Here is a 17,999-nt window from a genome sequence, read left to right as displayed (position 1 = left end):
CTCATCTGCACTCATACTTCTTACGTCTTTCATGTGCTGGGGGCCCCAAAGCTGAAAGCAGGGCTCCAGGTGGGGTCTCATGTGAGCAGAGCAGAGGGGGACATTCGCCTCCCTCGCCCTGCTGGCCACGCTGCTTTTGGTGCAGCCCAGGATACAGCTGGCTTTCTGGGCTGCAAGCGCACATTGCCAGCTCATGTTGCGCTTCTCATCAGCCAACATCGCCAGCTCCTTCTCATCAGGGCTGATTATAATTATAAAATAAGGCTTTGAAACCCCTCAGTAAGACAAGACTGAGGAGTTCTGAACGGGTTTAATGATCTTCTCTGAAAAAAAGTTATCTGGTTTGAAAGATTTTTGCTTGTCTTCCTCTTCTAAGATGAAGGTACTTTTTTTTTGTTGTTTTCTTGAGTTCCAGCTTTACTTTTAGAAAGGCAATTAGAAAGAGCCAGGAGATTCTGGTTAAATCGTAATAAATTTTCTTTAGTAGTATTTTTGTCCAGGAGATTTAAGTTATTGATACATTAAAGGTCAGTTGTAGGATACATACGATGTAATAACCAGATGAGGAAGTTAAATCACATACTAACTGATTATGATTAACTGATCTTTCCATAATTCCCCATGGTAATGTTAAATAGTAGTATTGCTCTTTTTTTTTCAGTTTACTTCTTTTTTGTCATCTTAAAGCATTTTTTTCCCTCCAAAATTAGCTTTGTACAATGCCATTTTTCCAATTTGTACATGCAATCAAAACAGAGTGTAGTTTACAAGTGTAACTTGTCTTTATAAACCTGTAATTTGCTTTTTTGGAGGAAAACAGTCTGTCAGTGTGTGATTTATCAGCTATATCACAGCTAAGTAAATAACTTTTATTTATTTTTTTCAGTCTATGAAAACCAGGGCTTAGTTCATTGTGTTTTTTGCATGTTAATGTTTTACAGAGATAGTATGTCAAAACATGACATCTCATCTAAAAACTAAAGAGGAAAAAAAGACTGAAAAACAGATGTTACAGTTTTGTAAATATACTTTAATATTTTTAATAGGCAGAGTAAAGAAGAAGGCAAGAAAACAGAAGTTAAGAAGATGGAGAAGAAAAGAGGTTAGTTTAAAGAAGCTGAAAGAATTTTGGGTCACCTTAAACTTTGAACAGAATTAACTGCCTGGATAAGATAATCTACTGCTAAGGGTGGCGTTGGGATCTCAGTCCAAGTTGTTTGATCCATGACTGCGTCCTTCAGTGAAACAGGACGTTCTTGTTCTTCTGTGTGTGTTCTTCTGTGTTCTTTCTTCAGTGCGTTATAACAGTTCTCTGCTATTCCTATTTTACTGTCATTCAAGACTTTAAACCTTTTCCGATGATCCCTTCTGATGGTGAAAAAGAAACAAAAGTTTCTATTCTTTGAATCGAATCATTCTAGTTTTCCCTTCATTTTTTCCTTTGTCTTCTCATAACACAAGATAATCTGGGGGACCCCTTGAAAGTATTTAGATATTACCTTTTACTGAGCAAGAGGCTTGCTAAGCAAGAGGCTTGTTCTTCCTAAGCAAGAGGCTTAGATTCAGATTATTGTGGTCTTGCCTACTAACCCAGAGTTGCAAACTGACCTTCACAGGGATAAGTCATTCCTTTTTTAGTACTCCTGTCTTTAAGGGCAATCCAAACCACTGGCTGTAATTTGTAATATAGTAAAGATCCACTGGCATGGACTGCAAGAAAATGCACCGCTGGCAGGGGAAAATAATTTATCCAAACCCATCCAAGACGACTAGACTTAAGTTCTGTTTGTGTGCGGTATTCTTCAGAATACGTACTACTTGAGTACGGGCAAAAAAAATAGGCATTTGGCACATAAATATGCATGTCCATCTCAGATTTGTCTTTCCAGCCTCCTGCAGAATGTGTGCTAGAGGCCATTTTATTTGGATGGATTTGGACTATGACTTAATTTATGTCCAGTTTACTGAAAACAAAACCATCGATATTCAGGTATCCTGTCACTTAAGGTTTTCCAAGTTTGTAGCTGTTAGTATTTATTGAAACTTCCCTTTTAACCTAGTTGTGAAGCAGATGGTGACAGGTAGATACTGAAACTGAAAATTATTTTCAGCTTAAAATTCCGAAGGAGAAAACTGCAGGTTGCTAATAGTGTCCACTTTAAACAAACTGTGTCCTTCACTTCAGGTCATAACCCCTGTGGCATGCTTGAGTGTGCTTGAAAGGTTATCTGAATTGGGCTGCCTGTCCATTTTTTTCTGCTTTGTGTTCAGATTTGTGTAATGGTTTCTACAAAATCAAACCTCATGTGATAACCAAATATTAATGCATACTGTTTTTAATCTTCAGAAACATCAATGGATTCCAGGCTTCAAAGAATACATGCAGAAATTAAGAACTCCCTAAAAATTGATAATCTTGTAAGTATGTGTCTTCTGTAGAATTCCAACAAGAAATACATACATGTTTGTTTTTAATTAATATTCTGAGAATGAAAGGATTTTTTTTTCAATTTGAAAGGTAATGATACTGTTTAAATGGGGTTACTATAGACATTAAAATATTGATGTCAGCAGGTAAAATTGGTTTTGTTTAAAAATACTTCAGAGTAAATTAATTACCTATCAGAAACATTCAAATAAGATGAGCCATACAGGAACACGAGAAGGAAGCAATGAGTCAGGTAGTGGCAGAGTATCTGCTGTAAGGGATGGAGACCCCTATCTGCTGTCTCAGCTCATTGTTGAAGAACGCTTGCTGCCTTCTGAGGGCTCAGATTCTTAACGCTACTGACAGGTGGCTGAGGCTTGTGTGGCCTTCAGGCTTTTTATTAACTGCTGCTGTTTTTCCAGTGATACAGTCAGGGGAGACCTGCAAAGTACTGAGTATGACTCTATGGCTCTGAGAGTGATGTTCAGGTGCACTGTGGACCTGAGTGGTGGTCTCTATCTTCCCACTGAGAGGAAGGGGCTTGTGAAGGAATGCATGGATCCTGTGGGTCAACAATTGAGCTGATGTGATCAACAGGATTTGGCTTCCAGATGATGGAACCACTGAGAATCAGGGACTGCAAGGAGACACCAGGATCCACCTGACCAACTGGGTAAAGGTACCACTGCCAAGAAGCTAGTCAAACCGGTTAAATAGCTTTAAACCAAGAGCAATATTGAAGGAAAAAGTGAGGAAATGGTGGACCAGGATGGCAATACATGATGCAGGGTGATATGAACAGAAGTAACCTTGTTATCAACAAAACAGGGCTGAAGTGGAGTCGCTACAAGTGCATGCACAAAAATGAGGAAGTGCTGACAGCACAGCATTACCAGGAAATCTCTTAGCCTTTCTAGAAAGCACAACTGGGTGCCTCTCTGAAGTGCAATTACACCAATGCACACTTCGTGGGGAATTGGACAGAGGAATTGGACATCTATTTGCAGTTGCAGGTCTGTGGTGTCACTGGGATCACAGATTTGGTGGAATAGTTCGTGGAAGGTTGATACGGATGGGTGCTTCCATCCTTTAGGAAGGACAGGTGCCATGAAGGCAAGGCAGGAAATAACTGTGAGAGACCAGTGGGAGTGCTTGGATCTTTGCACTGAGACAGATGATTAGCCAACTGAGAACTTACAGTCAGGACTAGCAGGCAGATAGACAATAGTGATATGGATGAGAACATCTGCTGCAGATCACCCAGTTAGAAAGAGGCAGAGAGAGGGTCGTCTTCAGGCAGCTGAGAGACACCTTAGATTCAAATGTTCTGGTCCTAGGAAGACCACCCTGCTATCTGCTGGAGGACAACATGGAGATTACACATCAATCCAGGAAGTTTCTGGAGTGCTAGAAATTTCTAACACAGATGATCACAGAGCTGACAAGAGAAGACCTCCTGTTGGACCTGATTCTTAGGAAAGAACTGGTCAGGGATAATAAAGGCAGGGGCAATCCTGGCTGCAGTGACTGTGAGATGGTAGAGTTCAGGACCCTGGGAAGAGGGAGCAGGAGAAAAGTGATCACAGCTTTGGACACAAGAGAGCAGACTTCGGCCTTTAAAGGGACCTGCTTGGAAGAATTCCTTGGGAGATGATTCTGGAGAGGAAAAGGGGAACAGGAGATATGATTTGCCTGAATTACCTCCTTAAGATTGGTGCATCTTGATAAGGAGGAACGTAAGCAAACATGTCAGCAGGGCTGCATGGATGAACAAGAAGCTCCTGACTAAATTCGGACATGAAAAGCAAGCACGCAGGAAGTGGGAACAGAGACTGGTGACCTGAGAGGAATAAGAAGACGCTGTCCAAACATGGATGGATGAACTTTGACGAAAACCAAAACCCACCTAGAATTCTTCAAACGAGAGTAATGGAGCAAATATCTTACAATACTGGGAAGAACATTGGTTATAGAGCTACAGCAAGGATACTTAGCTTATCATAATTGCATTTATTAATTATTAAAAGAAAAATAAATACTAACTTCTATTGAGAACATGAGCTACAGCTGTATTCAAGATGTAAAATACTGTTGTGACCTGGGCTGGAGACTAACCTTAGTTCTAAATAGGAAGTAAAAATCAGAGAAGCTGAAGGTAAGGAAATTGAGAACTAAGTATTACAGGAGGAAGAATTTAGCACGATGGTTCTTAGACATGGACCAGAAAATCATGATTGATTCTGGGTGTCCTCCACAATGTGTCACTCATCAAACTTTTAACTGAAAGCTCTACACGAATACAGTTCTGTGTATCAGATGTAGCTGCTTAATTTGTTTAGCTGCCTTTTCAGTGGCAGGTCACATGGAAAAAATTGTATATGGAAAAGGCTGAGTATTTGCAGAACAGCTGTAGGTAACAAACTACTAGAATTGTGAAAGCAGCAGAAAGCTTGGGTTGGTGTAATAAAGGTATGAAGTTGTTTCCTGGTTTTTGTTCTTTATTTTATGTTATTCGAATAACATGTACCTTTTGGTATGTAACTAGTGGTAATGCAACTGGTAGTAAACTTTGTGTTTGTACGGATTGTATAGATTGTTACAAAATGAAGTACATCATCAAATTTAAGGGTATTTTAGGAATGTATCATCAAGTGTGGAAATGAATTCAATATGGCTATTTCATGAGTATTAATATTTAAGTGAAGTCATCAAACTAACTTCTTGTTTATCTACAGGATGTGAACAGGTGTATTGAGGCTCTTGATGAGCTTGCATCCCTTCAAATCACAATGCAACAAGCTCAGAAACATACAGAGATGATTCTAACTCTCAAGAAGGTGAGATCAACAATGTTATTCAAAATACTGTTTTCTTAAATTTACGTGAGTGTTATTTATTCCTTCGGAGAGTGAAAATACTAAGATATTTCATGTTAACTTACGAATTTCATCTAGCATTTGATGAAATTACATAGGCAGTTCCACTTATGCATGTAAATACCTATTTTATCACTCTGATTTCAGATACGGAAATTCAAAGTTAGCCAAGTTATTGTGGAGAAATCTACAATGCTATATAACAAGTTCAAGACCATGTTTCTGGTTGGGGAAGGAGATTCTGTTCTTTCCCAAGTACTAAATAAATCACTTGCTGAGCAGAAGCAGCATGAGGAAGCCAATAAAACCAAAGAACAGTGGAAGAAAGGAAGTAACAAAAAAATGGAAAAAGAAAAGGACCAAACAGGTAAATCATGGTGGTTTTAATTTCTTGTAATATAAAAGACTTAGTCTCCACCTACTTCTGAGCCAGCTTCTGAAAACGTTTGATGTATGAATTCTACCCATCTATTTATACCTTCGCATATCTGAAATAGTCAAGGATAATGCTGCTGTAACGAAGTTTAAAATGCAGGGGTAAAACTTACGGCTGTTCTCCACTGTTATTTTGCCTTTACTACATGAAGGCAAGGGCTTTTGCAAGAAATGAATTCATCATTTTTGACTTAGTAAATTTTTAGCTCCACTACTTTGTGGGGAAAAAAAAAGCATTAAGCATTAGATAGAACGACATCCTACCTCCATTCTTCAAGGAGCTTTTTGGTGCCTACCTTGCTTTTGGTTTCCACCTTGCTTTTTACCAGCCTCTTCCTATGTCATGCATGCTGTTGTATGTAGCAGGAGCTTTTAACCACTTACATGCTACTTAGTAGCATAGTTCAGTCTAACAGTAAAGAAGTAGTTGTCATGTAGGCAGAAGAAGCCTTTATGCCTAAGCATAAAGCAGTACTATTCCAGATTAATTCTGAGTGCTTATAAAAGTATAGCACAATATTGAAAGCCTCCTGTGGTAAGGAGGCTCTTCAGTAACTTACATCAGAAACTTAAAAAAGGAATGAAATGCAGTAAAGAGTCTACTTTTGTTTTGAAATAGGACAAAATGAGGGAGACATTAGGAAGCTGGGTTGCAAAGGAATTTAAATCCTTCAAAGTGTAAGAGTTCTGCCCATGCATTAAAATTATTTAGGTTCTTGATGTCCACAAGTATTGGAAAAAAGTTGAATTTAATTTGAACTTGAATCCTGGGAGCAAAACTATTTCATCAAAAATGAAACTTCGATCACCTGGATCAGGGAAAAAAAACAAGTAACTGTAACTGAGATGACTGAGGATGCCAGGGGTTCAGAATAACTGTAGTTGTATTTGTAACTACTAAGGAAGAAAGATGACATTGAAATCCTGCCATTTATTGCAAGAGAAGTATGTATGATGTAGTGGGGGCTCCACACAGATCTTTCCCCAACCCTGTGACAGGCACAGGGCGGTAGGCTGACCTTGGCTGACAGCTGGGTGCCCACCACACAGCTCTCATTTCCTTTTCTTAGCAAGACAGGAGGAGAAAGTAAGATGAGAAGGTTTGCGGGTTGAGATACGGATAGCAAGATTGCTTCTCAGTTGCTGTCATGGGTAAAACTGATTCAACTTGAGGATTATTCTACTCTATTCTAATAGGGAAAAAAATACTGGAAACAAAAGCAAAGTGGAAAAAATGGGGCATCTACAGCTCCTCTGGGCAACCTGTTCCAGTGCCTTACCACCCAAATAGCAAAATTTCCACCTTATATCTAACTTAAACCTACCCTCTTTAAGTTTAAAGCCATTCCCCCTTGTCACATCACTGCACACCCTGACAATGAGTCCCTCCCCAGCTCTTCTGTAGCCCCCTTTAGGTACTGGAAGGACGCTGTAAGGTTTCCCCCCGTAGCCTTCTCCAGGCTGAACAACCCTGACTCCCTCAGCCTGTCTTTGTAGGAGAGGTGCTCCAGCCCTCTGATCGTCCTCGTGGCCCTCCTCTGGACTCGCTCCAACAGATCCTTCCTGTGCTGGGGGCCTGCTGTGGTTTAGCCCTGGCTGGCAGCTCAGCCCCACGCAGCTGGTCGCTCACTGTCCCCAGTTGGGATTGGGGAGAGAATCGAACTCATGGGCTGAGATAAGGACAGTTCACCAGGCAAAGTAGAAGCCACACGCGCAAGCAAAGCCAAACCATGAATCCATTTGCCGCTTCCCACAGCAGGCAGGTGTTCAGCCACTTCCAAGAAAGCAGGGCTCAGCACGTGGAATGGCTTCTTGAGAAGACAAACGCCATCACTCCAAAGGCCCACCCTTCTTCCTTCTTTACCCCAGCTGTTATTGCTGAGCGTGACACCACACGGTGTGGGACACCCCTCTGGCCAGCCTGGGCCAGCTGTCCTGGCTGTGTCCCCTCCCAGCTCCTGGAGCACCCCCAGGCTCCTCGCTGGCAGGGCAGCACGAGGAGCTGGAAAGGCCTTGGCTCTGTGTGAGCACTGCTCTGCAGCAACTAAAAACATACGTGTGTTAGCACCACTATTTTCATCAAAAATCCAAATCATAGCATAATACAAACTTTTGTGAAAAAAATTAACTCGACCCAGCCAAAGCCACATCAGGGCCCCAGAGCTGAACACAGTATGCCAGGTGGGGTCTCTTGAACTGTCCATCTGGCTTAGAGTGGTGGTATACAGAATTCATGCTCAAGTGTATGCTCAGAATGCCTACACACGCTCATTCGTGCTCAGTCTCTTACTGCTCAGAATATAGGTATGCATTAGTCCTATTATTTGTAGCCTGGCAAATACAAGAGGAACCTGAAACCTTGAGAAATTTATTAATTTCCTATCATGTAAATTATGGGATGAGGCTCAGTACATTGAATTTTCAGAAGTTAAAACACTATCAGTTCTTGCTTTTTGTGTTATTTCAGCTGCTAAGTATCAAGATGATGGGAAAACACTTAAATTGTTGGAGTTGATATATGTAACAACATTATTTGGGGTTTCTTACAGTTTGGGGTTTCTTATAGCACAGTTTTGCTGCCTGCTGTACTGTTTTTTTTCCCCTGCCCTTTTATTTTAAAGGTTCAAAAGTTCTGAATGGAGGATCTGAAACTCAGGACACCACTGAATCACAACACAACGGAGAGAACACCGATGAAAACAAAGACAAGCCTGAAGTTGCGAGTAAGAAAAAGTGAGTTAGTAACTTTAATGAATTAAAGATTTGCCTTGTTACAGTAAAGTGATGTAAACAGAAAGTGAATAGATTGAAGTTACTTAATCATGTTGAGTTACCATTTTCTTTACAGGTGTTTTTTTTCAACTTCAGACAATAATAATGGCATACTTTTTTTTTTTTTAAGATTTTGAATGAGCATTTTAAAATTACTTCCTTCACTGCTGTAGTGGAAATCAAAAAAAAAAAAAAGTCGTTAGGTGAAAAACAGCATGCAGGGAGGTAGGGCAAAGTACATGCTTTCCACTGTATTTTAGACTACTTAAAGCAAATGATGTCTAAACCAAATTTTACAGAAACTAAGAGGATTGATCAAGTTTTTCTTTTTTTAAATCAATTTATCCTGATCAGTAGCCAAACTACTTCAACTAGTGCTCTGTAATTATAGTTGTAGTATTGCCCAAATGCAGATAAACTGCAGGCTAGAACTTAGACCTGTGAAATTTTAGAACTCTCTATAAAACGTGATGGTATATAATAATGCCAGAGGTTGATGCATTTACCCTTTCCAAACAAGATGCCGTATGAATGCTTGAGGGTAGTATTTAAAGCTTGGTCTCACTGAAAATGCAATTTTGTAAAAATAAATAAATAATAAAAATGAACGCAATGAATCTCTTGCAGAACGTGAGGAATACATAATAGAATTTAGTGAAAAATGAGGGGAGGGTCTAAAATTATCTGTAAGCAAAACTGTTTGGTTGGAATACCAATTTGTTTTTTCTGAGCAGTTCTGCTCTTGTGTTGAGAGATTCTTTTTGTCCGGCAGTATGTGTTACTGCAAGCTTTCCTTTCATTACCATCTTCATACAGTCCAGGAGGAACTGCAGTTGCCTGGCATTCTTTTGGCTGCATACCAAATTAAAAATGTAGGAGGGTGTGTAATATTAACCATTATTTACAGTAGGGTAAGCTTAAAAAAAAACCAACACCTTAAGATGACTATGAATTTGATTTTTGCTGAGAGGTAGCCTTAGAATTACCGCTTTCTTATTATACAACTTTCAGAAATGACACTTGGGAATTTTCAGCCAGTGATGAGGATGCCAGACCCCCATCTGCCTTCAACAAGTAGCATGTAAAGGGAGCATAATTAAGACGTGAGTGTAGATTCCCAGCGCGAGTTACAGAGCATAGCACATTCCTTAAACGGGAGATGTGGTGAAAACACGGTACGGTACTAATAAAGTGCAACACCCGAGCTACTTGAAATCAACAGCAAAGCAGATCAGCAGTCAAATGTATTGGTCCAAGTATTTAAAAATAAACAACTTAACTGGTTGCCTAAGGCATCACTTTTCATGGCCTGCTCCTTTCTTCTTTTCTGCGGAACCTAACACAAATTTTCCAGTGGCAAAAAGAAAACCTCAGTCAAATTTCCCTTTATATTTGCTATTAAAAGAAAAAGTTTAAGAATATTTGGGTGCATGCATGACACTGTAGTGGACATTGGTGAAAAGAAACCTAAGGTGGATGCTCCAGATACTTAAATGACACGCCTACAACAGGCTGTTGAATATAAACACTCTCAAATAAGCCACTTTGAGGCAATATAATTTATATTTTTAACATTTCAGTAACTGTGATTGTATGTGTAAAACTTGTAAATATATAGTCCACGAAGGAACTAGGTGGGGTGTCATATTATGCTAATAAACATTTATCTTTTTATGTGTTTGTGGTGTTTGCTGTGGCCTTGAACTCCACACTCTCCAGCACTTTCTCTGACCTAGCTAAACAAGGAAATCAACCCCACTCCCTGCAAAACCTTGTACAGCTGCTTGGAGCAGTTTCTCTGGACTTAACTTATATCTGTTAGCAAGCAATGAATATAAAGCAACTTGTAAAACCTCTTATGAATATCTTGGATGTTAAGTAATCTATCTGCATACCTGTTTAAATTCAAGCAAGCTACAGACTGATGTCTCTCCATCATATAAAATTCCTTACAGTCAGTATTTTTTAAATATATGTATTTATTTCTGGTGCTCTGGTTTTTGCAAGTGAGCAATTGGTAAGCAAAATGACTGTGAACAAATCATGAATGTTAAACTGTTCCTCCAGTTCCCACTGCTGAATCTAAGCAAATAAGTTGTAAACTTCTCAAGTGCAGAGCTACCTATTACGTTCTGGGATTTTACTTCCAGAACATAAGGGAATAAAGGGAATTTTACTCCCTTTGTTACTTAGAGGCAAGACATAATAATGCCTTTCTGATAAAAGTACTTCAAAAATTTTCAAGACAGAAATTGTCTAATACTTCTGTAGCTATTTCTACTTTACGTTCTCTGCTGGTAGAGATTTCTATTGCTTCCTGAGGTTACTTTGTGTTTGGAACACACAGTGCGTTACTTGTGGCTACAAAGAAAAGTGGTGTCGTTGTGTGACATAAGCATATTCCACACAGGAAAAAAGGCAGAGTGCTTTTCCACTTGAGTTGACATTACCAGCAGCAGACTGGGAGGATGACCTGAATGGAACACAAAGCAACCTCTGAGTGACTGCCACTCATGTCTGGTCACACGTGGTCATGTGGTGACAGTCACTGCTGGCTTCATCTAATGTTTGGGGGTAGTCCACTTAGGAGAGAAAGCAAACAGGTGGCATCGGTTCCTGCCTCAGTTCTCCAGACTTACCTGCTGCTGAATGCGTATCAGTATCATTTAACTCTTGTCTGTGTAAAAACATTCATCTGGAGTAAGACTTTCCTTCAGTGCTTTTACACTGTCATTAATGTTAATTTATTATATTTCTAGGATATGTGGTGAAGAGAGAGCTTGAAAAAACAGCAAAAGCATCTGCCTTCAAAAACAAATGACACCATTGGAGTCTTTACAAAGGGGATTAAAGAGGATTGCTAAGTTTTGCATTTGAAATCTATACACTGCTGAAAGTTTAAATAATTTTATAAGCATAGTTTTTTGAAGTTAAATTTTGTGGAATTAAAGCCCCTTTAATCTTGGTTTTAAAGTATTTAAACACTTTTGCCAATAGTTTTGTCCAGTATTAACAGGTAACACATTTCAAAAGATTAAAATTCCATTTAGAGAAAAAATGCTTATATGTTACAAGACTTAGAGTTGTAGTATATTTTTCTCTGACTACTGTATGTTTGTCTAGTTAACAGCAGGAAAAAGTGTAAATACTTTTAACTGCCTAATTGCTTCATTTGTATAAAATCTCTTCCTATGATACTGACCTCTGTGCATAGTTTTTCACCTCTCGTGGGGATGTCTTTTCACTGTGTTTTGTAGGAGCTGGAAGCAGCATTTTTATAGTTAAAAGGTTTACGTGTGAGTTTACTTAATCGCTTTCTTAAACAACCTGAGTTTGTTCTTGCAAAACTTATTGTGCCAATGTAATGGAATGTGACTTCATGGTATGCATTTGGTATGATAAGTATGCCAGAAAGATACCTGCTGTTTTCACCAAAGCTACTGATGCACACTGGTTGGAAAACAGTCTTGAACAATCTCTAAAATTAAAGAATTTGAAGTGATAAAGAGAGACTGGTTCTTAATAAAAACTAAAACAGTCCTAGGAACTGCACATACTTCATTATTCAAAAATCCAAATCGTAGCATAATACGAACTTGAGAGCTTTGCCTTGGCATTAACTTGGGGATTTATAACCTGAATTAAAAAAAAAATAACAGTGAATTGTAGTGAACTCCTTACAAAAATTCCTAAAGGCATGAAAGGGAATGAGACATGCTTAAGCTTCTCTGAAAAATTTCTTCAAACACTTTGTCTAACATCAGACCTAGGAAGACCTTGTATGTGAACAGAAAAGGGTATTTGACAGAGGAGGGCCAGGTTAGAAGTTAAGTTTAATAGTTCTAAGAATCTTCTTTGGGTATTCCCAGAGAAGATGACAGGGTTCCAGGTGTTTGTATCACCTTATATTATTTTGCCTTCAAGGAAGCACCAGAAAAACATGATTGGAGCCTGCTGGAGACCACTACTTCTCAATGTGGCCAGAAGCACCTATAAACCAAGAATAATTTTTAGTACTCTGCTATGACCAAAGGAGCATAGTATGTCATAGTGAAAAATCAAATTATTTCTTGCTCACATGCCTTATGAATTGCCATGGCTGCTTCAGTCAGCCCACCCATTTTGTTGCTGCTGTTTAGTTTATCTTGGCTTATACATAAAATGAGTTATTTTTTCCCACCTAAAGTTCAATAAATTGGCAGTCCTTATCTTTGTTTGCAGTTCTGCTCATACAGTAGTGCCAAACAGCCAGATATTCAGTAATAGGAAAAAAGCAACTTCACCATGCACTATGGTGAAGTTGCAAGTGCAAAGTAGGTGATGTTCTAGTAACTTGAAACACTGTTTTCAAGTTTCCCTGTTTTTCCCTAATCTGAACCCTGACAGATTTGTCTTGATAATAATGCTGCCTTGCACTGAAGTCTTGCCCTACTCACAGTTATTACTCTACATCTCTTAATTCTTGAGAGAAAATTGTTTCTTCCTAGCGCCGCCATCTTGCTTTTTCCTTCCTAATAGCATAGAAAACTAAACTGCATACATTAATCTTAATTCAGGATCACAGTCAGCCTCCTCTTCTCTTCACTTGCATGCTTTAAGTAACAACAAAAACTCAATAGTGACCGGAGGCACATGTTAGCTTATACTCAATTAACAAGCAGTCCAAAGTCTACTGTTTAAAACTGCTGTGTAAAAGCACTAGCTTTTACTGTTGTGACATAACTTTGCCAGAATCTGCCATAAGAAAAAAAAAAACATTCGCTTTGTCTTTTTCTGCAAAATATGCTACTCCTTCACAGACTACATGTGCAACATGAAGTTACTATATACATGGTTAGCTGCTAATGCCTGTCTGAAGTAGTTTGACCACCTCCTAACTGCCCACTTACAAAGTGGTACACTTGGATGCTGTTCCTGCTTCTGTATGTTGACCTTACTAGAATCTATTACATATATTTAAGGTTTCACTACTCTGTAATATTACGACTAGGCCATATAACAGTTAATGTGGAAGATCCAACAGAATGTTTCTGCGTTCAACCACATTGCCCACCAGCAGCTGAATTTATGCAGTCTGTTTTAATGCATTTGTACAGCTGAATCCATAGTATCAGAATACCCTGCATGCCTTATAAAGATATAGTCACTATATTGATCTGTTTCAAGTTCTGTAGATGCAAGGATATTTTTACCCCAACATTCCTTATTACACCACTTTCGCCTTCTTAATGTCAATGGATAGAAGCTTGCATCTGTAGTGACCTTAACAAAAAGACTTGTGCTTCAGTGTGTATTTACAGAACGGTACCATTTCCCTTCAACCTTCCTGCCTTAAGTTGTGAGCAGCTGCTCTCTTCACAGCTGTCTTAACAGAGAGAGATGTGAAGAGTGCCTGGAGTAAGGCTTCCATCCTGAGATGCATGCTAGTAAATTACTTCTTGTTAAAATAAAAAAATAAACAGCAAAGATATTCCTAATAAATGAGGTTCTGCACTCTTCCTATACTGACTTGCATCCTCCAAGAACAGTGGCAGCCCTCAAGTATTAACTGTAAGGCCTAGTGCTTTTTTTCTTTGGTATGTTTCATAGGGTTTGTCAATAGACCCAGACACTGAAAGCCTTGGGGATGAGGGAGGAAAGCAGCAAAGAGAAGATCTGTGGTATATAACTACATCTAGTAGACAAAATTCCATTGCTAGCATCTATCACTAGTCATCCAAACAGGTTTTAAAGCATTATTCCACACTACAAACTGTAAAGCCTCCTGGATGTGCGTTGATTAAAAGACCAACGGATACGCTGTTCTGTGCCTTGACCACTTCGCATGTAATAAAACATGATTATTTTTTAAGCTCAAGAAAGTAAGCCTTCGGAGCTGAATCACAGTATCACACTAGCTAATGCAGAGTATGTTGTTCAGGCCTTTATCCTGCTAATTACGTTGTACAAGAGTTTTAAATACACACTTGCAGGACTTACACTTAATACTGCTGCAGCTACACTGCACTGCACCCAATTACAACAGTACTTTATAGTAAGAAGCTAGCTGTCTTGGGAAATTAAAGTCTCAAGCTACAGGCCTTTAGAAAGGTTAACGATTAAATATTGAAGCCTGTATTTACAGAGCAGAATCCACTTACGTGATTACTGCAAGTTAAACCTCAGCATGGAAAGAAGTCTTAGGTTGCAACAATTGTGTGATTTTGAGCACAGGAATCTCCTTCCCCACAAAGGTATAAACATGCAAGTAGTCACAGAACTGCATGCTAAACCTGCTTGCAAAGCTTCTCATGTGCATAATGGCTATGCATTGGTCTAACACAATGGAAGGTTTTGGTATAACAAAACTGAACACTTTTCAGATCTTGATGTTGCAGGTTTGATTTAAGGTACTGTCTTCAACAGCCATGGCAGGTCCCAGCATGAAGTTGCTTTTAGTAGATGGTCATGATGTTTGGCCGCTGTAGATCTTGAGTTTCAATGATCTTTAGTACTTCGTGACAGACTGCAGAAAAGGGGACAAACGGACAAGGCCCTAGAGGTAGGTCAAAAGACAACAGCGTTCTCCTTCAGCTTCCAAATACAGGTGGCTGCTGCAGATCAGAATTTGCATGTTTCTATGAACTTCTAGTCACAGGATGTATTTATTGCCTTGGGAAACTAAAATAGCTTAAATCATCACCCTCAAAAGTCTTTATAGAAATACATTAACCCAAAATAAACAGGAATTCTCACATAGACAATTCCTGATTTTGACCATTCCTTTGTATTGAAACCATTTCACCAGAAGAGGCACTGTCTTTCACAACTATGCCAAATCCACCTTGTTTTCACACACATTAGGAAAGAATGTCAATGAGCTAACACACATCTGTGCTTCACAGCTGCTGAAGATATGAAGGGTCAACCATGCCACCACTTCCAGAAGGTAACATGAATTCACAGAATCTCGTTGATTCTAGAGGGATTATCTCACTTCCCAAGATGTTTAAGTATTCCGAGTAACTTTCTGTGAGTTGTGTCTCTTTACAAGTATTTCTGAGAGGTGAGGACTGGGCTGTCTCCTGAGGAATAGTCTCCTGAGGAATAAGGCTCATTCCTGTTGTAGGAGAGAGACGACTAACACACGTAACTTAGAGCAGAGTTAGGTCTGACAGCAGCATCCCTACGTCCATAGAACAGAATCTACACGCCTTTTGAAGACCTCCAGGGATGGTGACTCAACTACTTTGCTGGGCAGCCTCTTTCAATGCTGCACAACCCTTTTAGTGAAGAAACTTTTCCTAATACTCAACCTAAACCTCACCTGACACAACTTGAGGCCATTTCCACTCGCCCTAGAGTCTTGTTCCAGAGTCATGTTCACTGTAACTTAAAACACCGCGCAGCCGTGTTGAGTTGCTTGTTCTTCCAGGTGCACAGGGGGCCACGGTGATGATGTTACAAGCGCCCTGCTAGCGCCGGACAGTGGCACTGTCTACATGCATTACATTTTGCTTCTGTACTTCACACCCAAAGTAAAATCAGAGGGACCTCTCCCCTCCTCAACATGAGGACAGCATCCTGTATCGTCACCTCGCTAGCAAAGCAAAAACTTCAGGAGAGAACATCCAAGACCTTTTGGAAGTTTCAAGTGAGGTGTAAAGGTTCACACTGTGAATCACTAAGTCTTTAAAACGATCAAAGCAAAAAGGCAAACAGAAATTCAGACTAATGCCTTTTATTTAGAAATGCTTTCTAGCTTAGTATTTTAGAGTGTGGTGACTCCATCTTTTTAAGTCTGAAATGCACTGTAAAGTTAAAGAAGAAAGTTTTCTGTATTTTTCCCTTAAGATAAAAATTTGTCTATGCAAACAGATTTAAAAAAAAGTTTTAAAAAGGTGGATAAAAAGCAAGATCTTCTAAGAGCCTTTTACTAATCTTTAATGCTATTAATACATAGTCATGCCTGGTCTCAACTGCAGTTTTTAATTCTCTAGCCTTTTTGCTTCCCCTGGTAAGTGCAGACGTAAGTCTCCACATGTCAGCAGGCAGGACTATTAAATTTTCATTTGAATTTAATTCCAAACATATTCGAATTCCATCCATACCTTTACACCCAATTTATCACAATAAGGGATTTGTAAGAAACAAACTGATTGTCTTGCTTTTAAAAAAATACAAAAACCAAACACACAGGCAGGATTATTACAAGTAATTATTTCTCATTTTTCATTGTGAAATAATAAACCTACTTTGAAGTTGTGATCACTTACATTCTAAGAACATTTAACAACTAGCTGAAACAACTATCCAGCTGGTGTCACAGAAATTTAATTATGAATAGGCAGCTGGGTCCGATGTTGGATTTCACTCTGAGGAATTGCTCACAAACATTAAATTAAGGTCAGAACCAGCTGTCTTGTGACAGCACCTGGGAATTAAAAGTATTTTTAAAAACTATGATTTATTGTAACCTTTTCGTTTAGTCATTTAAGATGAAACTGAATATCAAATAGGACCGGAACACACCATACTGCAACTTCTGAGTTCTCCATTTTGTAGTTCAGCATAGATGCACTCGCTTCTCGCACCCAGACTGTGGCCACCTTCTCGTTCCTTATTAGAAGTATGGGACTGGCCCTAACAAAATTTCTTAACCTGCCAAGAGAACAGCTTTTGTAACCTATTTGACCGTAACTTTTTACTAGAAGGAAGGTAAATAGGTTAGGTGGAAAACAATTATACTAAGGCAGAATTAGTTTAATGAAAGAATAAATTCACATAATTCTCTTCTCCCTGCTGTTTTTTTAAAAAAAAATAAAAATACACACTGTGGTGCAAGAAGAGTCCAGAAGCTGCCTGGTAAGAGCCAGCTCCAGCTGGCTCCAAAAGGGGCCCGCTGCTGGCCACAGCCAAGCCAGTGAGCAATCTGTGCCTCTGTGGTAGCATACTTAGGAAAGGGGGAAAAAAAACTACAACAGCAGCCCATGGAGAGGCCCCTGGTGGAGCAGGCTATCCCCCTGCAGCCCACGGGTCCCACACGGAGCAGATCTCCACGCTGCAGCCCGTGGAGGAGCCCCCGGTGGAGCAGGTGGAGGTGGCCTGGAGGAGGCTGCGGCCCATGGAGAGCCCCCGCAGGAGCAGGCCCCGGGCCGGAGCTGCAGCCCGTGGAGAGGAGCCCACGCAGGAGCAGGGGGTCTGGGGGGAGCTGCCGCCCACCCGTGGGGGACCCGTGCTGGAGCAGTTTGCTCCTGGGGGACGGACCCCGTGGTACGGAGCCGTGTGGGAGCAGTTCTTGAAGAGCTGCTGCCTGTGGGCAGCCCCCGCAGGCTCAGTTCGGGCAGGACGGCATCCCGTGGGAGGGACCCCACGGGGAGCAGGGGCAGAGTGACCGTGAGGGAGCGGTGGAGATGAAGTGCTATAGACTGACCACAGCCCCCATTCCCCTGTGCTCCTCGAGGGGAGGACACAGAAGAGGGTGGATGGGGGGAGCTATTTTAGTTTGG

At 40.1% G+C, this 17,999-nt stretch overlaps 1 protein-coding gene across 14 annotated transcripts in view; it reads left to right on the top strand.

Annotated features, from left to right (window-relative positions):
• PSIP1 (PC4 and SRSF1 interacting protein 1) overlaps positions 1-12,058 on the top strand; it is a 36,729-nt gene extending 24,671 nt beyond the window's left edge. For 7 of the 14 annotated variants that reach the window (XM_080573894.1, XM_080573888.1, XM_080573895.1 and 4 more), the window contains 7 exons: positions 1,047-1,102; positions 2,348-2,418; positions 5,164-5,265; positions 5,452-5,671; positions 8,361-8,472; positions 9,523-9,614; positions 11,271-12,058. In XM_080573894.1, the coding sequence (XP_080430020.1) occupies positions 1,047-1,102; positions 2,348-2,418; positions 5,164-5,265; positions 5,452-5,671; positions 8,361-8,472; positions 9,523-9,589 (628 nt within the window). In that variant the 3' untranslated portion in view covers positions 9,590-9,614; positions 11,271-12,058. The remainder of the gene's footprint in view (positions 1-1,046; positions 1,103-2,347; positions 2,419-5,163; positions 5,266-5,451; positions 5,672-8,360; positions 8,473-9,522; positions 9,615-11,270) is intronic. The other 7 variants (XM_080573900.1, XM_080573889.1, XM_080573901.1 and 4 more) reach the window with 1 other exon arrangement.
• The last annotated feature ends 5,941 nt before the right edge of the window (positions 12,059-17,999 follow it).

The sequence above is a fragment of the Anser brachyrhynchus genome (assembly GCF_964034855.1).
Source record: "Anser brachyrhynchus genome assembly, chromosome: Z".
Lineage (NCBI taxonomy): Eukaryota > Metazoa > Chordata > Aves > Anseriformes > Anatidae > Anser > Anser brachyrhynchus.
The sequence above is the reverse complement of the archived record's forward strand: the minus strand, read 5'-3'. Positions and strand labels throughout refer to the sequence as shown.